Source organism: Telopea speciosissima, chromosome 3 (genome assembly GCF_018873765.1).
Source record: "Telopea speciosissima isolate NSW1024214 ecotype Mountain lineage chromosome 3, Tspe_v1, whole genome shotgun sequence".
Classification (NCBI taxonomy): Eukaryota; Viridiplantae; Streptophyta; class Magnoliopsida; order Proteales; family Proteaceae; genus Telopea; species Telopea speciosissima.
The window spans coordinates 10,591,759-10,617,562 of NC_057918.1; the positions used below are offsets into that span (position 1 = coordinate 10,591,759).

At 36.3% G+C, this 25,804-nt stretch overlaps 2 protein-coding genes across 3 annotated transcripts; one reads left to right on the forward strand and one right to left on the reverse strand.

The window, feature by feature from the left end:
- Positions 1-7,184: 7,184 nt before the first annotated feature.
- On the reverse strand, positions 7,185-9,494 carry LOC122656127 (homeobox-leucine zipper protein HAT5-like). Of its 2 annotated transcripts, none has more exons than XM_043850577.1 (3): positions 9,140-9,494; positions 7,766-8,162; positions 7,185-7,683 (listed from the first exon to the last, which is right to left on the reverse strand). In XM_043850577.1, the coding sequence occupies exons 1-3, from the start codon at positions 9,226-9,228 to the stop codon at positions 7,234-7,236; spliced, it is 936 nt and encodes a 311-aa protein (XP_043706512.1). In that variant the 5' UTR covers positions 9,229-9,494; the 3' UTR covers positions 7,185-7,233. The 2 variants fall into 2 exon arrangements, with proteins under 2 accessions (XP_043706512.1, XP_043706511.1); XM_043850576.1 differs by having other exon boundaries at positions 7,766-8,160; positions 9,102-9,494.
- Positions 9,495-16,663: 7,169 nt separating this feature from the next.
- LOC122656128 (ubiquinone biosynthesis protein COQ4 homolog, mitochondrial-like) lies at positions 16,664-19,754 on the forward strand. The gene is made up of 3 exons (XM_043850579.1): positions 16,664-16,721; positions 17,053-17,269; positions 19,008-19,754. Exons 2-3 carry the CDS (start codon positions 17,087-17,089, stop codon positions 19,512-19,514), a joined length of 690 nt encoding a protein of 229 aa, XP_043706514.1. The 5' UTR covers positions 16,664-16,721; positions 17,053-17,086; the 3' UTR covers positions 19,515-19,754.
- The last annotated feature ends 6,050 nt before the right edge of the window (positions 19,755-25,804 follow it).

A 25,804-nucleotide genomic window follows, 5' to 3' on the forward strand; every position in this document is an offset into this window, starting at 1 on the left:
AATGTTTTAGAAGGTTGTAATAACCATCAAGAAACCACATTAGATGTATTAAAAGTGAAAATGATATATTAAAGAGAGATGGAAAAACTATTTCTACTACTTATCAAATGAAAACAATACAAGTGATAATGTTTTAGAAGGTTGTAATAACCATCAAGAAACCACAAATCTTAGATATGTGCGAAAAATTAGGGTGTCTGAAGTAAAGGAAGCTTTAAAGAAGATGAAAATAGGTAAAAAATTAGGTCTGGATGGTATTCTCATAGAGGTGTGGAAGAGCTTAGGAATCTATGGAATATCTTGGCTGACTAAGTTGTTTAATATTATGAGCACAAGAAAATGCTGGATGAATGGAGTAGAAGCATTGTGGTTCCAATTTATAAAAATAAAGGTGTTAATCAAAATAGAGGAATAAAACTTTTGAGTTGTATAATGAAATTACGAGAGAGAGTAATTGAAACCCGCCTGAGACAAGAAATTAATATTTTGGATAACCAATTTGGTTTATGCTTGGAAGATCAACCACAAAATCAATTTATTTGATTAGGAGACTAATGGAAAGATTTGGAGAATATAAGAAGGATCTGCATATGATCTTTATTCTTTATTCTGTATTGACTTAGAAAATGCTCATCTGCATAGAGAATATTTTTGTTATTTGTGAAGTCTATTATTAACTCATATGCATTAAAGCATTCTGAATATTATGTGTCCTTATGTATTCACTAAGTGGTTTGGTTCGTATCTTAAACTTTTCAACTTATGCAATAGTCAAATACATCGATCAGTACGACAAACTATTAATGATGAGCCAAATCCTCTTGATTATAAGTGGTGACAAAACTTGCTAATTCTAAAAAGAGGGCAGTAGGGCACACTTATGGTTAGTAATTGGACATATGGCAAATAATGTCGCAGGAATAGGTAGGGTAAATTGGGTTTAGTCGGAAGTTAAGAATATAAAATTATGAGTCACAAAGGATTCATCTGTAATTAATATTTGTGATTAAGGATAAAAATTTTAATTAATAGTTCAAAACAAAGATATGGTATCACATATAATTGTGTAGTATTTTAATTGTAAGGGAAAGAGATATCTCCACGGGCCATGTATGTAGGCTCCTGCTGGAGGCTGCCTAAGAAAGGTTTGAAAAGTTGGATCACTAAAAATGAAAAGGAAATAGTTCAATATGTGGAGGGCTATATATGGCTGAGATGGACCATGAAAATAGACGCATGGCTGATCTAAACCATGTCATATCTATCAGATGGTCAGAAGATTCAATGGCTAAATCATATTCATACTTCCTTTCCCCCACAAACAAAAGTGGCATCTTCCAAATGTTGTGTTATGGCTATGAGAAAACTAGACTGTTAGGTGGGTTTAGAAAGGCCAAAAACTTATCCATGGTCCCACTTCCATCCAGATACTACCTGCACATGTCAGTCGGCTTCCAATATTAAGTGTTCAAGTTGAAGTTGCTGGGATAGTTTTGGTCAATTTGGCCAGTTCAGGCTTCTGTTCCACATGATGATGCCCAGATTCATTTCCTTTGTGGCTGTGAACAACCAAATTAAAGCCTGAAACAATTTCTTACAACTGCAGCACATGATGATTCATTTTTTTGGGTAAAACAGTACCTGCATTTAATTTTGTAATAGTACAGGGATGGCAGACACAAATTTGCTGAATTGGAAACCTCTTTTTCCTCATGATATTCACACAACTGCAATCCTGCATAGCTAATCCAGATTACTTGTGTGTATCAATGATTCCAAAGTAGCTTGGGTTTGAAACCTTTACTACGTAGACCCAGTTTCTCATATGTTGAGGAACATTACTATCTGAACTCAAATCCTGCAAAAGAAATTGTTGCAGATATGCTGCAGAAGAACATTATATGAAAATGAGAAAAATGTACTACTGAACACAGATTATGTGAGCATTATTCAGGTTTAGCTAGCATCATTCATGCATTTCAAAAAGAAGCAATTGTGCTTCAAAAGATGAATCATAATGCCATGACATGGGGCTAGAGGTGGAGTAAGATGGGAGATGAGATCAGAATTGACTTATATATGCAGATTCCAGTGTGAAGAAACCATTCTGAGAGGGAAATGCTCTCAGTCCATTAATAGGTATGGGAGTGTACTGTGCAGTTAGGTCTCTCAGGTGCATTTTTTGAAACAATTTTTGCTGACTTATATCTTTTTGGAAACTTAAGCTCTTACCATTACACCAACGAAGCAGGCCTTACATTGTGGGCAGATACATACATGTCCTACAATCCATGCTGTCCAAAGAATCCAGTTTCTCCCACTAAGGCTGTTCAAAGGATTGGTGGTTTTGTAGGCCTGGAAGCCTTTTGGGCCCATCTAATAAATAAGCCTGGGCTAGTCTTGGTGACTTGGAATATGAAAGTAGTAAAGCCTTTGGCATGAACCAGACTTGTCTTCACAGTTGTAAGGGTCAGGTCTTCAGCAGTATTGGCCTATCAGCAAATGAGGGCTTTTCGATGCACTACATCGAACACCCCTCAACCCTTCTTTCCTCCGTGGAGAAAAAACAAGGCTTTGAGAGTTGAGACAAAAGAGTCTTTGGACTTCATTCTCATAACAGAATTAGGGTCTAGAACACAATCTGAAGCAAGAAAATAGAGGAGAAACAGGATTCAGAAATCATTCTAGACCCAGAATCTACTCCTAGAATGCATGTCAAAAGCAACCTTAGTTATGCCACTTGGAATGATGAGGTGGCAAATCTGGCTATTGAAAATTTAGAGAATTATTTGAATTGGTTATATGCCAAATTTTATACTCAAAATTCAATCAATTTGGCTAGAACCCTACCATAATCCTAGATCTTTCAATAATTTATTTGACACTTGGCTGGTTATATTAAGCAAAAACTTAACATGTGAGTAATAGAACTTGGGGTTTATTTGTCCACACAATTTCAATCTCATCTGACATTTTAAAAATATAAAAAAGATCAATGTTTATTTTATGGGAAGCAGTTTTCTGTATGGGAGTGTGGCCTACTCCAGCATTCACATGTGTCTATCTCTCTCCTCCTTAAAATAAGGGGACAGAGATGTCTTTTCACATAGGAAGGAGAGAGATAGACTCATGGGAGTGTTGGCGTAGCCACTCCCGTGCAGAGAATTTTTTCCCTTAAATAAAACATAGAAAGAAAAGACTTGTAGTCCCTTATAAACTACGCTACTCTCTCTCTCTCTCTCAAAGTTAGTTTTACAAGCTAACTAGTATTCTATACCTTACAATTACAGTTATTCAAGAGGAAGTTTTCCATCATGGGATGAAGGATCCGTACAACCATCAATGGTTTCCACTCTGCCTTTTTATTTATGAATGGTTGGTAATACTGCACAGATACCCTCTCAATGCCATTAAAAGACCTTGGTCTGTAAGGAAAACTTAGTCCATTGTTTAAACTAAATAAAGACAGCATTATATATCAACCTTAAAAAATATTGAAGATTAAAGTTTAGGAAAAGGTTAGGTACACTGTTGGTGTACTGTATTGTCTCTATCTCTCGCTTCATTCTTTGAAATGATCCTTGCAAATATAGGGAGAATGTTCTCTGTGCCGCAGTGCAGGCTGTGTCCAGGCACATGGGCAGTCTGTACAAGGGACAACATGTCCACCCCGATGTGCCTGAGAGCAGGTTGCACTGCGGCACAAAGAACAGCGTCCTTGCAATATAATACCCCATTTTGCTTCAATCCCTATGTGCCTGAGAACAGCCTGTGCTACAACACAAAGAACTGCGTCCTTGCAATATAATACCCCATTTTGCTCCAATCCCTATGTGCCTGAGAACAGCCAATGCTGCGGCACAAAGAACAACGTTCTTGCAATATAATACCCCATTTTGCTCCAATGGCAGACAGGCAGTGTGCCTATCCCTTATTCCCTTTCCTTTTTACTGCTTCAAGATAATCAGATAACACCACAGCCTGACAGATCTCACCATCTATCAGCAGATCGAAGGGCAACTCTAGCTAGACCTGCCATTTGGTACAACAGAACTGTACCCATTTTGCAATCATATTTATGCTATAGTTCTTTTTTTATTATTAAATTATTTTTTTATGAAATTTTTATTATTAAATCTTTAACAATGATTGGTGGAAAAATAAAATAATAATTTTACCAAAATAAATAAATAAATCAATAAAATAATAATAATAAGTTGGAGGGATTGGCTCCTTTTCATCGAAATTTTATAGTCCTCTATTTTTTTTATTTTTTATTTTTTATTTTTGATAAACGTGATGCTTATCGAAGGGGTAGTTGTATATCTGGAGACAAGAGAGACGTAAGGGCACGTGGTTAGTGGGGCCAGTGATATTGACCATACGCTTTGTAACCCTTGTGTGCTGTCATCTTGTTCCCATACCCTTTCTTTCTGGGCCCCACCTTTATTCATCGTCGATCCGTCCTGATCTCTCATCTCTCTATCTCCAAAGCTTGGCAGCACCCTTGACCCCACCCCCTGCCACTGCTAGATAACAAAAGGTTTTATTACCCAATTTAAATAATGAAAAAGATGCTCACAAAATTCAAGAAGTGGGGACCACCTCCGACTATCGTCCAATGAAATTAAATATTTGGATAATTAGGCTTCCATAGGTAGGTTGCCACGTTGCCATGTGTTTTTGCATTGCTGGCCCCTTGAGTGGACCCCACTCCATAGTGGCTCCCTAGACCGTAGGTGGGTACTGGGTGGGGGTGGTGGTGGTGGTGGACGCTCCTCTCCTGCTACGTTGCCATTTTAACCAGCCCCTAACGTGGCGCACATCTAATGGTGTGACTCTGATGGATTCGGTTGGATTCTTTCTCATTCTCTTATCTATCACTTCTTCTGTGATCTGTCAGGGAAGGAATGGGAAGAAGGGGTATTTGGTAGGCAGATGACGTTCAAACAACGAAAGCCTGAAACTGAAAGGAAAGAACGGAAAACAAAGAAAAGAGCAAAAATATCTGACAAACTCAAAAAAAATAAATAATAATAATAATAATTTGGCTTTGCAGAAAGCATCTGTGTACACTTGGCAGTTTCTCCGTGGCCAACAAACACTACATGACTTGGAGAGGGTACTTACTCCAGACACCAGAGTCCTTTCTCTCTGAGTCTTTGGATAGATAGAGATCATTTCCAATTTGGCTTCTGTTTTGAGCTCTGAAATTGATTGATTTTGAAACTGTTTTATTGACTTGGCTCTTTATCTTTATCACTTTATTCCCTTTGGAACTATTCCAAGCCCACACAATTGTGTAAATCGTGTATACAATTCTGTAGAGATGACACAAACACTACTAGTCAATTTGTCATGAAAGAACAAAAGGGTAAGTCAGTAATGTTTCAACAGAAAATGTAGTACTTGTTCATGTAAATATACAATACAATGAATTGAAGGATATATCACCTTCATTAATGGCTAATAGAAATACAAATGAGCCCAATTGGAGATCTACCACATCAGATCAGTTGAATGCTGCTGTGGACCTGCAAGACTACTGCGTGTTCATTTTGTTGCTGTGGCAGAGCTGGAAACTGAATCACCATCTGCACTTTTTTGTAATTCTTATCTGATAAGAGATGTGACAGCTATGATGGTTTTAGCTTATTAGCAGATATAGAAACCTCAAAGTTCTATACATGTGGTTTAACAGTATTTGATAGTGCACTACAGCCCACAGGTATGCTGGTAGAGCACAAGCATTTCATGGGGGGGGGCTTGAATTCTTAGTTTCCTAAAGAAGAAACATGGATTTGTTGGGTTCTGTATGTATGAAAGTATGAGAATAGATTCTCTCACTGCTATGTTTTAGCAATGTTTGTTTTCTTGCCAACTTTTGGTGAAGCGAAGTCAAGAATTACCACCATTCATTTCAGAAATCTTATTGGAATTGGAATCGGCAGAATCAGCCAACAGCAAATCCAGTTAAGTCCAATTCTGCAACCCTCTTTTGAATGAATCGGCCATGAATGCACTTGGATATTCATTTTTAGACATTCTCCCCCCCCCCCCCCCTTTTCATTTTAGTCAGTAAAATAGCAGAAAATCAATGAAAAATACCTCTTGTAGCAAGACTCAATAAAAATACTCCAAAAAAAAAATCACAAATATGTGGAAATCTTTGCTTCTTTCCAATTCTTATTTCTTGGGTTCCAGAGATTCCCTTTCCAACACCATTAAGTCCTGGAATCAAATGTTAATAAATTATACAAACCCCTCAATGCTTTCCAATGTATAAGTCAACAAACAATACTTAATTGAAATGTGTACTAATTTCAAAGAAGAATTAGTAATAGGCCGGGGCTAATCTTGCTTATAAAATGTGTACCAATTTCAACGAAGAACGAAAATTTTAAACAGCATCAAAGACACGTTTAGATGATATTTTATCTCATATATATAATCATGTGAACACAGGAAGACAGCAAGGTATAAATTTAAAATTCCTACCAAATGCAAAAGATAAAGTAAGAGACATATTCATGAGAACAATGAAGGATAAAAGTCTTTGCTAGTTAAAAGGCCAAGTTGAAGTGAAACATTCAAAAAGTGTTGACTTAGAGGAACTTTTTATGATTCAGAATGGGATTCTATTGTTCTAAAAAATACAGTTATGAGAATCAAACATGTATTGTTTGAAGTTTTGCCACTTCCAATTTCTCTCTTCTTGAGATTGTATTAGGAAAGTTCCCATTTTTTTTTGGGAGTCCTTACACAGATGCTTTGTTTGTCATAGTTTAGAGAATTTAGTGATGGTCAACTTTTCATTTTGCCATACTTTAAAACAACTTTCCCTCTTCAAATATTTCATCATTTCACAACACTTCACTGAAATTATGTAATCAATATCTTCTTTGTTTTTCTTTTCTGAGGAAATAGTATAACCAATGAGTAAAAAGGTGCATAGAGAATTAAAAGTTTTCCCACAACAAAACGAAATTTACATTCATACAAAAAAGTTTAGTGAGCTCACAAAGAGACATCCCTCCGCATTGACAAATTACAAAAGATCAAAAACCACCATTTCCAACAATGAACAACACCCACCAGGCCACCGCCATCACCACCACCTGGTTTGGGGTGCCCATTAATTGGTCTTTATTGCTCATACATTTGATTATTGTTAAGTATATATATTGACAGAAAGGAGAGAATGACAGATGCATATATAGCAGTAATTACTCACTAAGACCAGATCCAAAAGGCCTGATCCTCCACTGGGAATACGTAGTTACAAGAATTTGCAGGTGGGTCCAAGCAAAGGCCATCTTCAAGCTTTGGGAAATTGTAGAAATTGTAAGCAGAAGGAAATAGGCTCTTGCTCAAGTTATCTTCTTCATCCTGAGAGAGATCTGACTGGTCTGGTTCGATGACATGAGAAGAATCCGCGGGCTCCAAAAGAGAAGAGTGGCCTGCATCAGTATAATGTGGGCTGTCTGAATCAAAGACATCACTGTTGGCTGAACTGATATCTTCCTGTTTACACACAACCGTAACACTAGACGTTTTCTCCCCTGGTGCTGGATTAGAAATGGAATTCTGGGTTGGTGTACCAGACAGTTCCTTCTGATCTGAGGGTTCTGTGTTTCCAAGCTCTCTCTCTTTGAGCAGCAGCTTGTCTGTAAGGAAAAGAACCTGTAGAAAGGAAAAGCATTAGAAGAAATGTACAAATCTTAACATTATTCAGAGAGTAATTTCTGTCCCTGATAAGAATTACCTCAGTTTTCAATTTGTCATTCTCCTTGAGCAGATTGTCATAGTCAGCCTTGAGGCTATTGTAGCTAGCTTTAAGAGCTTCATAATCTTTCTCCAACTGCTTTGTCTTCCACCGAGCTCGCCGGTTTTGAAACCATATGGCAACTTGTCGAGGCTGTAATCCAAGGTCTCTTGCAAGCTGGATTTTCCTTTCTGGTTCAAGCTTATTCTCCACCTCGAAGCTTTTCTCAAGAAACTGGACTTGGTCAGCTGTAAGCCGTCTCTTCTTTTCAGGTTGATGAAAGCATTCATCCAAGTCCTCGTCACCATTATCTTCCTGCTCAAATGAACGGAAGAAAGACTTGTCTCGTTGGTTTCCTCCACCAACATCTTCAAAATTTACCATGGCACTCGAACCTAAGCCTGAATCACCAAAACAATAAATGAGTGATGTGATCAAACATCAAACCAAAGGCGTAATTCTTATTCAATTCTTCAAATTTCTAGAGGTGACCTTCAGGTATATTTCATCCCTAAACTCATCTGTATATTTATAATCCATAAAATGCAAACATTAATAGACCTTTACATCTTTTTTCCCCTGGTTTCCGGTGACAAATCAGAAACTAATAAAGCCTTCATGACCACTGAACAAGGCACCAGCCCATCTGATCCACCAAGAAGATTTAAGTTCCAGTGTAAGCGAAACCAGATCAACCAGACACTGACCCATTCTAGAACAACGGAAAAACCCGAGTGATCAAGTAGACAAGGTTTCTGTGTCAATTCCCTACACAAACTAAGAATTTTGACAATTTTGCAGGAAAGTAAGCCATTCCATCCCCTAAATAAACAGACCAAGTCGCCCATTAAACTAGGTACGCCTAAAACTGGGATAGATGCCAAGAAACCAAGATAGTTGCCGAGAAGATACACAATAGTAAATGGAAAATGGAAATTGCAAACATTAAACAAGTAAATGAAAACAATCAGAAGGAACATACAAGTCAGTAGCAGTCCTGTCGAACAAACAGAAAATACGAAATTGTACAAGTAAACATTAGAAATGTTCGAAACAAACTAAACTAGACGAAAACTCCCAAAAAAAGAGCAAACCCTTTAGAAAAAAGACGCACTCTAGTCTGCAGAGGTTCTTGAAACAGAGATAAAATTTTGCAGTAGAACGGCAGATTATAATAGTAACAGTTAAACCTCAAAACCAATGAGAAAAGAACAGAAAAGCAAACACAAAACACGTATATCTGGTGAAAATTTATAACTCAGACTAGAGAAAGAGATAAGCAACCAAAAAAAAAAAATCCGGGTTTTGGAAAATAAAGGGAATTAGGAAGGATTACCACGGAAAGAGGGAGAAGAGGAAGAAATCAAGAGAGCATCGAGAGACTTTGCGGAGCAAGGAATCCCTTCGTTTTGAAACATAACGGTCATGTTATTGGAACCGCCATATGGTCGCGGACCCGCCATATCAAACCAGCAATCCTTCTGAATACGAATTCCTGAGACAGCTCAAACAATCATATCTTCAAACACTTTGGTCTCTACGGCTTATGGCGAAAGAAGCTTGTGATAAGGATCACAGTAATATCAGAAGTGTCACAGAAGGGGTAGCTCACACCCATCACTCAGAAGAAGAAGACGAGAAGTAAAGCTAAGAGTTGAACGGCACTGAGGAAAGAAAAACGATTGTAACTTCACTTGGAAGTTTGGGAAAGAAAACGTCCACCTGAGGAGAAGAAGAAGAAGAAGGAAGACGGAACCAGAGACAGAGAGGGAGAGAGAGAGGGAGATTTTCTTCTCTCTGGTTGAGTGACCATTGATGGGGTTATAAAGTTCAAGAGAGGAAGGTTTTCACTTCTTCGGCGAGGGCGTAGCAATGTTAATTGACCGTACTGCCCCTTTAAAAAATAATTTATCTTATCTTATAGTCTAATAAATTGACCCGACTGTTTTAAATGTTTCCTTCTGACGCGAAACGTTTGAATTTTGATTAACGTAAATTATTTAATTCAATTTTAAAAAACAAAAAATGAGTAAGGGGTAAATCGGTAAATGAAAAGAAAAGAGAAGTAGACGGACCGACATTCTGACAACGAGTAGGGAGGGAAAGAAAGAAAACAAATAATCCAGTCCAATCAAGTCGCAATCAAGCCCGGAAGCTCGGAATTTTAGAGGAGAGATAGAGAGAATGACTCACCCGTTTTTTTTTGGTTTTTTTTTTTTCTTGCTTCGTTCTTCTTCCTCTCCTCATAACCACAATCACAGATCACATCTAAAAATCTAATTAGTTCGGTTTAAGGTACACATAGATTTTTTAAAAAAAAAAACTTAAAACTAAAACTAAAATAAAATCCGGGTCAGTTCAGGTTTTATTTGGTTTTCATGTATTCGATTTAATTTGGTTCTTTTATGGGGTGTTAATTTCAATTTAATCTATTCAATTCACATTTGGTTCTTCGTTTCATTTTAGAATTTTTTTTTTTTTTGTTTTATTCGTTTTAATTCGGTTTGGTTTAAATCGGTAGTTTTAACTTTAAATCTGATACCGAATTGAACCGAATTAAATTCAGTTTTAATTGATGGGTTTGAATTTCAATTCTAAATTGACACCCTTATGTACATCCTAAAAAAATAGGGAAAATATTCTCTATGAGGGAGGGGCAGGCCATGTCCAAACACAGTGGGGACGGTTATATGTCAGCGCATGCTCTTATTCGATGTTGTGCACACGTGGCCCCTAAGTTCCCCTACAAAGAATGCTTCCCCTCAAAAATATTACCTAGAAGGAAGTATGATCCACTCTCTTTCTCTCTCTCTCTCTCTCTCTCTCTCTCGCTCTCTTAAGACTACTTCTTTTATCTATCATATGTAAAAGAACATCTTAATAGTGTAAGTTAACATGTTCACTATTAGTTTAGTCCCACATCGGGGGGTGTTTGTGTGATGTATGTTGTGTATATCTGCCATTCTATGGTCTTAAAAGTTCGATTAACCTTTTGGGATTCGTGTGTGGTTTGTGTGATTACACTTTCATCATACAAAAAAAAAAACATGTTCACTATTAGATTAAAAGAATCAAAAACATGGCAAAAAATAATACAACTTAATGGTGCTACAACTTCACAGATGTGAGATGTCACTATCTTCTTGAAGCTTTTGTTTCTCTTCTTCTCCAGTCCTCGAAAGGCATCTAAATAAAAGAGCTAATTTGCCAAACCCTCTCAAGTCTACCCAAACACTTTATCTCTCTCCCTAATTAAAGTAAATAAAAATTCAATGTTGTCAACACAGAATCATCTATCCCCCCCCCCCCCCAACGAAATTAAGAAATTATTATAATTGCTTGAGTTCTTCCTCTACACTTCAATCCTTTTTAATCCAACACTTTACATATATGTCACACTCCTATAATAATTAAGAAATTATTCTCTATTTCCCATAATGAGAACAAAAAAAGAACTTCATAGACATAGTAAAAGCATAAACATAAAGTGTGAATTTTCCAAGAATGTCCAATCATCATTCGACGGTTTTAAAATATCTTTTTCTTTATGAATGGTCGAGCATACCCCTACTATTGCACAATACCTTTTTCCAGCCATCCAAAAACCATAGTCAAGGGATTTCACTTCACCATGGTTTAAGAAAAGCTTGATCCTAAACAACATATACTAAAGACAAAACAAGCTTGGGATGCCCTAACTATCTAGCAGTGGGATAAGCTAATACAGTCCTCTACATGGACAAAATAGGGTACAAGTTACTTTCTATGATACCTACGTAGGTAAATATTTTGTCAATCAATTTTGTTTTACAATTCATCCAAAAGAAAAAGTAAAATTTTACTTTGAGTTTTTGATTAATATTATTTTTGAGGAGTTAACTTCACATAAATTATACGAATCTGATTTTATATGAGAATATACATGTACTCATATGTTCATATTAGTAGACATCAATTCAATTTGGTGAATTATCTTATTCAAAAAATAAAATAAAATAAAATGGTGAAATTCATTAAATCGTCAGCTCATATGTTGGAATTAAAAGGTTTTAAAATAAGTAGAATAAAATTAAAATGTAGCTTTACTAAAAATAAGTGTAAAATAAAGTGTTTGGGTAGATGGTAGTGAAATATTTCGAATGAATTTTTTTTTTTTTTGTTTATGATCCAGGTAAATAAAGAAAGATAAATTAAAAAAATGTTGTTGTTTTTGGAATTAGAGTAGGGATGAATGAAGTGGGGACAGATGTTTGGATTTTTGTCTGATAAATGATTGATGCATCCCAATTAAACTTAAGTACAAATTTATATAATAATTATAAAACTAAAATTATGAAATAAATTTTGTTGAGATGACAGTGCAAATTAAGATGAATGAGTGAAAAGCCTAAAAATTATAAAATAAAACTAAAGAATTGAAGTGATCTACAAATTTCCCTTGATAGGAGACCGTTTGAGGTGTTTAGAACATTTGCAATGGAGGCCATTGAATGAGTCAATAATGATATGGTGTAGTTGGAGGACTTAAAAAGATCAGAATTTAGATTAGGAAGATGCCCTCTCACACGCACTGTGAAATGACGCCTCTACCTTCTGGGTAGATACCCAGGCATGTTCCCCCATTGGCCCAGATGCTTGTGTAGAGACCATGCGACCAAGTAGAGATCCCTTGCCCCAAAAAAAAAAAATAAGAATCACTTTGGGCAGTAATAATCCTAGTACTAGAGTTGAACGAACAAAATATGACTCATATTTCGAAACTCAAATGATTGGGAAAAGGCTTAGTTAAGTTGAATATGTTTAATTCTTGTGTTCTGAGTGATATTTTAAGGTGGATCATAATGTAATAATGCTTTTTACACGATTTTGCATCTCCAGTTTTCTTAGAATGAAGAAATGACGACGAAACAATTTTATTGTTCATTTCAATCTAAACACTGCACATAGGGTGAAAGACCTTAGTCACTAAAAACCCATAAAATGAGAGGAGATAAAAAAATAAATACGAATTTTTTTTATTGGACATGTGATTGGATAGTCAAAACACAAAATCATATTGACCTTCAAATATGACAATTATTTGATTAGCAAATTCAATCATGATTATAAGCTACAAGAACATATTACTCGCATATATTATGTGGTAGGTATTGAGCATTTTGGATATCAAGAGAAAGAGGAATAAAGGACATAAGGTAAAGGATTGAAGGCTGGGCCAAACATGTAGGTCTAATGTCTACTTATACATATATTTTACCTAATTAATAGACTTAATTATGCACAATGTGTTGGATTTCAACCAAGTGCATGTGAAACCTATAAGATTTGATTAGGAAAATTAATTATGACATTCAAAATTAAGAAAATGAAAAAGAAAGGAATCACCCCCATGGGCCCCCTTTAGAGAATGTCAAAGTCATGAAATGGAGTATATTTGTACTGAGCTAGCCTGGTCCTAATCCTAAGATTTTGTAATAATAATTCATCAATGTCTTAATCTTAACCTATAAGGTTTGATTATAAAAAAGAATGGAAGTTAATTATTAGTGTCTGTTACTCATCATCTAGGTTTGAAAGCCAGAGCTGCTAAGCTTGATAATTATCACCTTCAATTCCTCCAATTCCTCTAATAGAGGGGGGGGGGGGGGGGGGGTAGTGGACCCCACCCTGGGCAGTGTTTTCGGGTAGGGGATAGGATGGTCATTTTTGCCCTCATGTGAGGAATTGGAGGAATTGGAGGGGGCAGCGAATTGGAGCAGATAACGATTCGCTAAGCTTAGGGTTAAATTGACTGATGATCTTGATACTTGCTTTTTTGTTTTTTCCTTCCCCATTTCTTGTCATATTTTGTTTTGTTTTGTTTTGGGGTTAGGGAATTAATAAATGTCTAAACCAAATTGAGCCCAAGCCTGGTCCATCCTCACTTATTGTGGTTAAAAGTTGAGACTGATTTTAGCCCAAGTTGCACCTCTAGGGAGAGGTGAGAAGAGGGGTTGCTGTCCACTCTTTCTGTTGCAGTATTTTTTGTGGTACAATCACAACAATTAGGAATAAAAATTCTAGAACAAAGTTTTCCTTCACCGCATAATGAAGGAAAACTCACCATTCTAGGGTCCTAAAACAATCCTCCCTAGGTTGCACGATACCCTATGGACACTGATCGAACACACTCCCTTAACCATGGTTGAAGTAAAACTCGGTCCAAAAATCTATTAGAAAGAAAGATTTATTTGGTTGAAGAAAGTTTTAAGTCCTTAGCACAAACAAGAAGAAAACCACTAGTAGATGTTTTCATGGTGGGGACTGGGGAGTATGAAGAAAGGTCCTGGCTCATAGTTTTGATGGGCCTAACCTTTTAGATTTTAGTCCTATTATTTGTTGGGCCTCGTCTTGGAAATGTTCGTTAGGACAAGGATGATACTGTATTGGGCTTGGGCTGGTCAAAAACCATGAAGCCCAGCTTTTTTGTTTCTCTTGGTTTCAAAAAGCTACGTTTGGTTGGCTCTATGTCCTGGACAAACAAACACAGCTTAAAGTGTTAGTAAACTTGATACCAAATGCCTCGTCTCCATGCTATGCGGATCATCCAAGGCACATTAGCATAGCGCCATAGCATACTCGTGATTCATTCATGAATTAAGATTGGATCAAGTTTTCCTTCACCCATGGTGAAGAGAGAATCTATTAATCCATGGGTTCTGGTGGTTGGATAGAACTCCAAGAATAGTGTCAAAGATATTTCAGACTTCATAGAATAAGACGGAGGGAATATTGACCCTCCAATGGCTAGATTCATAGTACTGATCTGTGATTGTCAATGCCATTTAATACATGGGCTCAGTTGGACCTGTTGGGCTCATGAGAATGGATACTTGGATTTTGGATTTTGGATCGGGTCAGCCATATTGGCTGGGTTTTATGAGAATGGATCATCTGTACATACTAATAGGTGAACGTACATGTGAGAGCCAACCACCTGTTCTATTTTTGCCATTTACAAGGGGAGGAGGGGTTTTTATGGAAACAAAATTAAAATGTGATTGGCTCTCACATGTACATTCACCTATTGGTACGTGCAGGTGAACCGAACTCGAGTTTTATTGGGATCATCCGGTCATGCATGAACATAGTTAATATGGGAATGTTAAAAGAAATTTTATTCCGTACAACGTGTTAAAAATGGTTCAGAATTTTAATGATAGGGGGGAAAAAATGTGATTAAATATTTCAAGAACATCAAAAAAATAAAAAACAAAAGGTAATATTTGAAAGGATAGAGTCTTCCTTCAGCCATGGTCAATGGGCCAGAATCCATTCATTGAAGGGGGTTCAGATGTGTGGTGGAGGTAACGGAACGGAAGGCTATTTTCAAAAATATACTGAAACCTAGGATGGTGGCTGAACATTCACCAGGTGTCAAGGAAAATTTTGTCCTATTTGTAATATGCAGGACAAAAAAGAAAACAATGTACATACATAATTTATAGGATCAACTCATGTCTTACCAGTTAGATATTGGCATTTCATGTGTGGATTCTAAATATGGGAAAAAGAATGTTACCTTATCACGTGGTCCCTACACCTAGACACAGTCACTTATGTGGATACAAAATGACCATCCTAATCCTATGGAAAGGCCGAAAACCCACCCCCGTGATGCTTGCGCGCATGCTCCCATTGGTCCCCCCACACTAGTGTAGGGGCCATGTGATCAGATAGTATTCTTTTATCCTATAATAATAAATATAAAAATATATATATATTACAACAACTCAATCTTAAGCCAACTATATAATATTAATTTAAACTTTTGGGGAGTCAAATTTTTTTTTTAAAGGACCATGTTTTCCAGCCATAGTGCCAATCCATTCACTACAAGGCTTTAGATAGGCACAAGAGGGTATTTTTGGTGTAGGAAAGGTATTTTGGAGAAAATACTAAAACCCTATAGGGGTTTGTGAACCCTAGGATGCATGGTGTGGTGAGTTTTCACCGCATGATAAATGAAAAAGTTTCTCTTTTTTTAAATAGATTTTTTTTTTTTACCCAAAAAATGATGCATTTTTTTTTCTAACATTTGTTGATCTTTAACCGGGTTCAATTCAAAAATCAGTAATAACAAAAAAAATGGGAAACATGTTCTCTGTCTCGGAGCATGGCCCCTGCACCAAAATAGGGCCAATGGGAATGCATGTGAAAGACAAGGATTAGCTTTCCACCTTTCATATGGGGGGAGGGGTGGTCATCCCGCCCCATATTGTGTCTAGGCATAGCCGGTGGAAGCCATATTCTTGGATAGAGTTCTTTTTACCAAAAAGAAAAAAATCGAATGAGTTTTAACTATGGACTCCTCACTTCCTGAGTCCTGACTAAAAGAATTGATATCGAAGCGGCTGTATCAGTATCACTAGAGCCGATATCGATTCCTGACTGATCTCGTATTGGTGGATCGGTTCAGACCACGGGAAAAAATGTAAAATTTGTCCATAAATCTGTCCGACCCAAAGTCCAGACCAATACGTGCCGAGTCATGAATCCTGATCGGAGTTGGCAATTACCAATTCCGTTAAAATATATCGATAAATTCTGTTGTCCTCTTCTGTCGCTTCACCAACCTGGCAACCTGGAGGTCCTGAACAGGAGAGAAACTCGGCGAAGGTTCTGTATATGACTACTCAGTCGATGTAAATCCTATCTCTCTCTCTCTCGGGTGTATTGAAGTCGGTGAAGGTTCTGTTACACTATTGATTGCAGACTTGATTGAATTTTGATGCTTGATTCCTTTCTTCCGTCACATATCAAAGTTTCTTGAAGTTGGGGCTGTTTATCCATCCAAATCTATGAACCCCAGCTCTTCAAAATGGTTTTCAGTTACGTTTTCTAGTTTGAAGAAGAAAGGAGAAGTGCCAGAAACTAGAAAGAGAAACGACTGTTTCTTCTCTTTCTAGTTTCGAAGGTAAAGCCGGGAACCCATATTGTTTTGTTTTACCTTATTTCTGTCCTTGTAGCCATGGTTTCTTTTTCCCCATGATGGGCAATGGGGCAATTTATGCCAATATGGAATTTCCATTTAATTTCTGATAATTTAAAACCTTGGGGTTTTGATAAGAGAACGATTCAGACCTTTTGATTAAATTCCTAACTGTGGTTTCCTTCTTCAATGTATAGTTTGAACATTTTATTAGGTTGCTTCTCTTGACCCCCTTTCTTTGTGTTTGTATTGGAAGGGAATCAGGGAGAAGAAAATCGCTTACATCTTGCCTTTTTCTTTTGCTATAAACCTTCAGGTTTGTTAGATTTTGAATTTAGAAGACCAGCACTATGCTAAAAGGTGCACACATTAGGCTTAATGGATGGCAGCAAGCAGCAGTTGCTCTTGGCTCAGCATTTGGTGCTTTATTGGACCCCAAAGGAGCAGATCTAATTGCAGCTTTGGGTGAGACAACCGGAAAGCCGGCCTTCCAAAGAGTTCTTGAAAGGATGAAGAAGAACCCTCAGGGCAGAGTAAGTGTCTTTATTTCATTCACTTTTTTTTTTCCCTGATAGAGCCCTAAACATGAATGTATATGTCTTAACTGATTCCCTGTACTGGGACTGCGATGGGGATGGCAGTTGTGGTATTCACTTATTTTGTTTCCTTGAACCCTGACATAATTGACATATCCTAAAGCTATGGTACTACTCTTTAATATGATTCACTTCCAGATAGCAATGAACATTGATAGAAATATCAGATACTTCAGAACAAATCCAGCTAAACACAATTAACTTCATACTTCATAACAAATCCAGCTACACAGAAATAACTTCATAATTTATAACCAATCCAGCCAAATAGAAATAACTTTAGTTAGATTAGTAAGAGACACTCTAACATAGCAGTCAATCTGGCTGTTATGCTGTCGCAACTAAAGAAATCAACCTACTTTAGAGAAAATTAACTTGTTGGAGCCAGATTTGATTAATACTAGGCCTTTTGAAGTACTCCCTCTCAGAACAGTGAAGCATAACAATATCCGTAGATAGGGTTTCAGCCCTATATGATCAGTCTGATTTGCAGATTTGATCCACTAGATTAATTTAAAACTTCTGAAATCCGGAATATTAGGTAATGATTAATGGATTTCAATCACTGAAAAAGCGAAGGACATGTTGAGAAAGAGAATAAACAGTGACCAAATCATGCCAGTAAAGATGCAAACATATCAGTTAAGGGTTTGGAAAAACTCTGTCTGATTAGATGATCCCAACCATCCAATGTATCCCATTGTTATTGTTTGAGAAAAGGGTAAATTTCAAGGGTATTAGGGGTGGGAAATAGTCCACAGATTAGATCAGGGTTTTAAAATCTGATGGAATTCTCCAACTCGAAGATTTTGTTAGAGACTTCCAATTTCAAGGGTATTTGGGATAGGATATGAACAGAATAAATGAACTTGAGGTGGGCTTGGAATTGCTCCCTCCACCTGAACTGAATATGATATTTATTAGTTGGTATCATCTGTATTTAAACTCCAAAGCTATAGTGTTCTGGAGATTAATTCTGTGGTATTCTTGGTGCAAATGGAAAGAACAGAACAGGTGTTTCTTTGAAGACAAAGCTAGAAGTTGGCCTCACATTTCTATTATGTGATATCTATCATGAGGTGGTTAAAATTTCCCAAAAAAAAAACTGTTGTTAGAAGGCTTTCCCAAGGGTGTTCAATGGTTACATCTTTTAAAGCCTGCTATTTTTCTGTACATCTCATACATATACCATTTTATGTTTATTAGAAAAAACTTGAGAGACTGACTTCACAATGAAAAGAGGGAAGAAAGGAGAATGAATTTGAGAAAAATTAGGAAACAAATATCAGTTCTAGACCACGTCAGAATATTTGAATTCAAGCTCATAGAAAATGATATTTAACCTTGGATTACATGGTTTGTTGTTATCCTCGTTGGCTAATATTTACCCTTGGAGATCTCCTGTGGGATCTATTGATTTTTAGTTTCATATAAAAGCAAGCTCATTTTGCAAGGCAGGGACATGCTTTCATCCTTTTTCCGTTGTTGTGCTTTAATTACTGAAGCCAGATGGGGGCTAAGAGAAGTAGATAATTGTTGGTGAAGACATATGCCATCATTTCTTGGAGGCTCTTTTCTTGCTTAATATTTTCTGGTTTGCTAGTTGGCTGGGAGATTTATTTCTCTTCAGTTCTACTTCATTACAAATTAGACTCTAAATATTTCCTTTTTGCAGGCAATACTCTTTGAGCGCCCACATGTAATATCCACAAACGTGGGACATGCATGGGACCTACCAGAAAACACATTTGGGGCAGCCTATGCAAGTTTCATGGGATCCAGGAACTTTTCCCCAGATGAACGGCCACCTGTAAGGTTCATCGACACAGACGAGCTGGCTTATGTGGCCACGCGAGCCCGCCAGGTTCATGATTTCTGGCATGTACTATTTGGTCTTCCCACCAACTTAATTGGTGAATCAGCACTAAAGGTGATTGAGTTTGAGCAGATGCTTCTTCCTATGTGCCTGCTATCGGTCATAGGAGGCACTGCGAGGTTCAACGACAAGCAGAGGGGATTGTTCTACCAGCACTACTTCCCTTGGGCCATGTGGGCTGGTCTGCAGTGTACAGATCTGATGTGTGTATACTACGAGCGGCACTTCGATGAGGATTTGGAGGATGTCCGGAGAAAATGGGGGATAATTCCCGCTCCTGCTGCTCGACAAATGGGGGATGGGTGATTTCCAGTTTGTTTTGCCTAGTTAGAGTCATAATGCCCAGAATTGACAATTTCTTGTGTAAATTGTCTGTGTAGTACGGATTTCAACTTGTAAATCTATCCTGTCTAACTAAGTCATTAGATATGTAAATTGTCACTAGGTATGAAATCTATGGAGTATTCAGAACAATCTGGAAAAACTCCAATAGACCTTGTAGAATATTGAAGAGGTGTATCTGATTGATGAATAAATATGTTGGTTTTGGAACCAAAACTGCTCAGATTTGGATTGCAGCTCATTAGGGGGCCAACTTTTCAGCAGCAATCTTTCTCCCTGTGCATTTGTCCATTTCATACCATTTTGCGAATAGTTTAATGTAGGAAGAAACACCATAAACAGAAACCATTACTGTAATAATGTATTGAACTACTTATTCATTCTCGAATCTTGATCCACTGCTTATGAATTTCTACGGTACAGCCGTCTTGTTCTCCTCCCTGGCCACCCAAGCCTAAGGTTGTGACATAGATTGTCTATCAATGAAATGAGCAAATCCTGCCACTTGAAACACCTTGTTCATAATGTCATGGAGCTCCAGTGGAAGCTTCCTCAATTTTGTGAATCCAACCTGGGGTACTTCCATACTTCCATACAATCCTGATTTTTTTTACTGGTGATAGTTGCAGGATGTATACATGAACAGTCCTAAACCCAGAAGTGCCAAAGAGGTAGCTGTGACAGTAATGTTTGGAATATCAAAATCTGAAAATAAAAATTAGGAAGAATAGAGGCAATCCATAATTATAAGAGACATTACATGGGATAAACTCCATGGAATTAGAGTTTGTTTTGCAAATTCTCCAATTTTAACATTTATAGTTCTCTCTAATTTTTTATGATTGTTCTGGCTTTTATGGTTTTCTCATTGATGCTTTACCATAGGTACCCATGAATATGAGTGAATGTTACATTTAGAATATTTATTATTTGATCATTGAGTGTCATTTTAAGATAGTTTTGATAAGAAATCTTGCTGTGTTCAGTTCCATCTGTAGAGCTTGATGAGCTGTTCCTACCCCAAAAAAATTAATAAAAATCAGTAAGCAACCTCTGTTAATTTTTCTGTTTCATGGGTTAAAGTATCTTAGGCTCTCTCCCAACTATAGGTTTTGAATGCTTTCTCAAATCCCGAGGCTCTATTTAAAAGGGCGTACCCAGTGTATGAGGCTCCTACCACTGTGGGGTCTGGGGAGGGTCATTAGTGTACCAGCCTTAACCCCCATTTTGTGGAGAGGCTGTTTCCAGAGACTCGAACCCGTGACCACAATGGAACACCTTACTGTTGCACCAAGGTTCACCGTGTACTGAAAGGTACTATTGCAAAAGAAAATTATACTCATTATGTTAACAATCAAACAAGACATGAGGGATTACAATAGACATTGATCAAATTTCTCTCCATCCAAATAGAAGATGAGAGAGAACACAGAAGATTTGCTTCTTTCATCAAGTTTATCACACATCTCTCCAATATTTCGTTGATTATATTCTGTCAAACTTTCAGTTAGGCAGCTTTTCTTAACTTTACAAATATTAAATGATTTAGGTTGAAAATCAAATTCTCAATAAAGTTTCTAAACCACTCACAGTTTTCTCTCAATGTTCCCTAGATTTTGAATTATGGACAAAAGTTGAGAAATATGACCAGGATAAAAATATCATCCATTCACTTTATTCATTAAAAGAACAATCCCATTATTCCACTGTGTACCTTCATATGACCACAAATCTCTAACAAATATTGATAAGATTCTTCTTATACTCTCTCTCAGCCGCCCTTCTCACCAAAGGAGATAAGATTCTTTCAAGCAAGTTATCATACAGCTTTCGAGGTATTCTATGGTTTTGGTTAGCTGAAATGACTTCAAAGTAAGTTTCGTAGAGAATTTAACAAAACTTTATCTTTGTGGAATGATAACTGATAACTGAACTGAGAAAAAGGTTGAAGATAAAGTATTTTATTATGCCATCTCCATTCCATTTGAAGAAAAATAACAACATAAGACAAATGCATGAAAGTCACACAATACATTCTGGGTATTGTTTTATTCTCAATGGTGATGCCCTAATTTACTAACTTGTTCAGATTGGTTTTCCTTTGAAGTAGATTTTCAACATAAAGATTCTCTAGGCTAACCTTTTTGTGTGTGATGCCCTAATTTACTAACCTTTAGTGATTTCAATGAATTGCATGCAAACTTTGTGCGATTGATTAACTTTTCATTGTTTTAATTAGCATCGAAGCCTCGTATTAATGTTAGATTAACTAGTCTTCGCTATGAAGGTTATTCAGGACAAGGACTGGGGCATGGTTTGATATCATGTACGTAAATATCCATTTCGAAAATTTGAACTATTGGATGGAGAGACTCACAAGTATACCAGTGGAACAAAAATCCCACATTGGCAACACCAAGAAGAACAAACAAAAACAACACTATCATGGGATTCATCATTCACAACCTTTCTCCATAGTAATATTTTTCCTAAATTTCTTTTTCAGTGCAAGTTTTAGTGGCAAGCACTGAGCTAGTAAGAAATAAATGAAGTTAAGCCCCCCAAGTCAACAATACACTTTTACTATATCTCAAAGTCTCAAACTCTAGAGATCGACGAAAGCATCTTCATTGGTATATCTTCCTTAACAAAAAAATTAGGTAACAGGAATTAAGATGCACACGGGAGGGTATTTTAGGGAACATACTAAAACCCTATAGTGGGTTTGTGAACTCTAGGATGATGTGGGTTTTCCTTCACCGTGTGGTGAAGGAAAATTTTCTCCTTATAATAATAGAATAAGTTTTAAAAGAGTCTGGTTTCAATGAATCCTTTCTCCCTCCCTTTAGAATAAGCGCGCAACGGCTCTTTATGCTAGTGTAGAATATAATCATATGGATAAAGACTTGCTATAGACTACCACATGTGGTTCTTGTAATCAACCAACCAGCTAAAGGATGTTAAGGGGGGAAAAGAATCTAGGAGGACCACTCATAAAACCTAATTTCTGAACTCCCCATCCATATGGTGGTGATCACTAATCAGACAGAACTAATAACCCTAACAAAAGATTCCAAATTTCAAAAGAGAATCATTTTTGGAGTCTCTAGAACTAAGAGGGTATAAGATTCATTATGGACGAGAATCGCCACTTTTCAATTCTCTCAATCTCTCTGACCATCTTTTGGTTTTTGAGGGCTTTTTATGTATTTATGTACGTGGATTTGTGGGGATAACAAGAACCTCTGCTACAAAGTTTAGATGAAGCTCCACCATTTATATATATATCCTTAGTATTTTCCCTTTTGAGCTTTTGAGGTCTAAATTCCAAAGTGGATTTTGACAACTTTGTAGTTTCGAGGTTGATAGGTTCAGTTTTAGATGAGAGAATTAAAGAACATATCCTTAAAGTACTTTAGAAATTAACCATGAACCCCATCTCTTTTCTTTTGCGAAGAAAGTTGTATACTTTAGAAGAATAATTTTCAACAGAAAAATGTAGAGGGAATCCACATATATAAGTATGTGTTTTATATTCTCATCTTTGATCTTTTTTGTCTTTTTGAGAATTTTGAATCATTGGAAAATTTTTTGAAGGGACAAAAGAAGCGCACAATGCCAGAGTGTGAATAAAGGAATCTGCACTCTTACATAATGATCAATGGGACCCACACTGACACATACACACTCTCTCCTCAATAGATAAATAAACTTTCTATTAGACAATTCTACTCTCTGCCCTCTTATTGGTGGAGTTTCTCACTTTGGCATCATGTGAAACCTTTGCCTTTTTATTAGTTAGAGTATTAGATAGAAAAAATTACCATAACGAAACTAGGACAATTCTATAAATGAAATACACTATGGGCTGCTTGAATGGCTTTTATTTATCTTATAACCAAAATGCCCTCCAATGTTGGTATTTTCTATCTCGTTCATGATCACCAAAGGGAATTCTATGTAGTGAACATGCCATTGTGTACAAACTGCCTAACAAGTTGTATAAAATAAATGAGTATATAAACGTACAATAATAATATTAAGGAAAATCTTGTTGTAACTAAAGTTCGTATAAAATGACAATGACGGTTCTTGAGAATGGTATAATGATAGGTCACTTTCAAATTATTTTGATAACATTTTTTCACTAACTTAAAGAACTTTTGGGCATAAGAAGGGCAATCAAAAGAAAGTTAAAATATTTAATTTTACTACTTCTGTTACATTAAAAGAACCCATAAAATTGAGATGTTTAAGTATTTAAATATATAATATTATAGAAAATAATATTATAAATTATAATAGCTAGTAATAATGTAATATACTAAAAATCTTAAGATAGATATTATTAACTAGGAGCTTGAGGTTCTAACTTGTGGAACTAATTATTGGTTCTTTGAAAAAAGTTTGTTTACAATGTAGTATCAAAAGTAAGAGCCAATTGTATTAGGGCTTCATTAAAAAAAAAAAAAAAAAAAAGCCAATTGTATTAGGGCATTCATAAAAGAAAAGAAATATTCTAAACATTTAACATGGGCATGTGGGAATCTCTACCCAAAAAAAGTACATGTAGCAGTTAAAAAGATACATATCACTAGCCTTTAGAAAGAGATGGGGTCAGGGCAGTTAAGTTTCCCACTACAAAAAATATGCATCTTTAATGCTTGAAAAAGCTTTCAATAATTTTTTGGATTAGTAGGGCTTGATCTTCATTTGTTGTTTCAAGTATCATTTTCCTTTTGGGTTGTGTTTTTTTAGAGGGAATTTCTTATTGACAACCCTCAAGGTGTCAAATAATTTATTTATTTATTTATTTTTTTGTCATTTTAGTGTAATACATAATTTTTTTTCCAATAGGAGTAATAGTGTCATTCTACATGTATACTAAAAAAAATATGCATTACAATAACACCTTTTGATAATGACATAATGATATGTCACTTTCAAATTATTTTTGAAAATCCTTATATATTCCCATTTTAAAGAACTTTTGAAAATAAAATAAGAGAATTAAAATGAGGAGTGAAGTTCTAAATGCATAACACCTATTGAGATGTTATTCAGACACTCCCTTCTCTAAAATGCTACATATACTTAAATATGTAGCTAAGTGCCAATTTTTTTATAATGTGGCAATCAAAATTTAAATGGGGGTTGAAATTTTGTGGATAAGTAAACCTAAGATCCGCTACTCACGTACATGTCATATTTCAACGCGCATAAACAGAATTAATTGTGTGGCAAACTAAAGTTGGAAAAATTATAAGACTACCAAAAGGCCAATCCGAACATGGTGAAGAAAGTGTGTACCAGTACTGATTCTCGATTCTCATTCTCAAATATATTTATTAAGCAGCCTAGAATAAAAAGAAGTCTTAAGAAATGAATCTCTTAAACAAAAGTATCTCCTAATCCTAATTTAATGCAATAAATTGCAATACCTAGCTAGCTACTGAAATTCGTTATTGATCTTATATTAATTACAATTAAATTTAATTTTAAAATGAAAAAAAAATTGCTACAACTCTAGTTTGTAGTTTTCGTCTCACATGATTTTTTATTATTTTCTCTTACTTGCTCTGAAAATGTGGGTCCCATGCCATTAGTGTGACATGTTGATTCCTCCCTACACTGGCAGCGTGGTGAACTCACTTGAATGCAACTAGATGGTTTTGCTTAAGCCACTGAACACCCAAGACAACTCATTAAAGTTACTAAAACTTGTAAGGAAAGCTAAACTTAAGTATTCTTGCCTTTAATCTATTGTTGCTAAAAGAAAGAGAACATTAACCTTAATAAGAGATTAAAATTCGAAGTGGATAGATTAATTGAGGAGTTGCTCCATTAATTTGCAGCTGCTGGGTGTCATTGTCAGATCCAGAGCAAAGTAATTGATATGATGAAGCTGAAAAAGGCAATTGATATGAATCCTTGGATGATATTTATTCCTTTGTGTTTTGGTAAAGCCTTGTGTGGGATTATAATAAACCACAAGTCCACAACCCCTGATGGGTGCATGCATAGAGTCCTTAAACACAAATATCACACTGATGGAATTGACCGTTGATGGGTTTGTGTCGTGTCAAGCCTTGGGTTTTTTTTTTTATTCAAGAGAGAGATCAGGATCGTCTTCAGGGAGCCTAGCGCCTAGGGTGCTGCTAGGGGGCATTCAACGGTTGAGCTGTGCTGCACACATCTTGACGCACGCCTAGGGATTTGTGTAGCATAGCCCAACGGCTGACAGCACCCTGGAC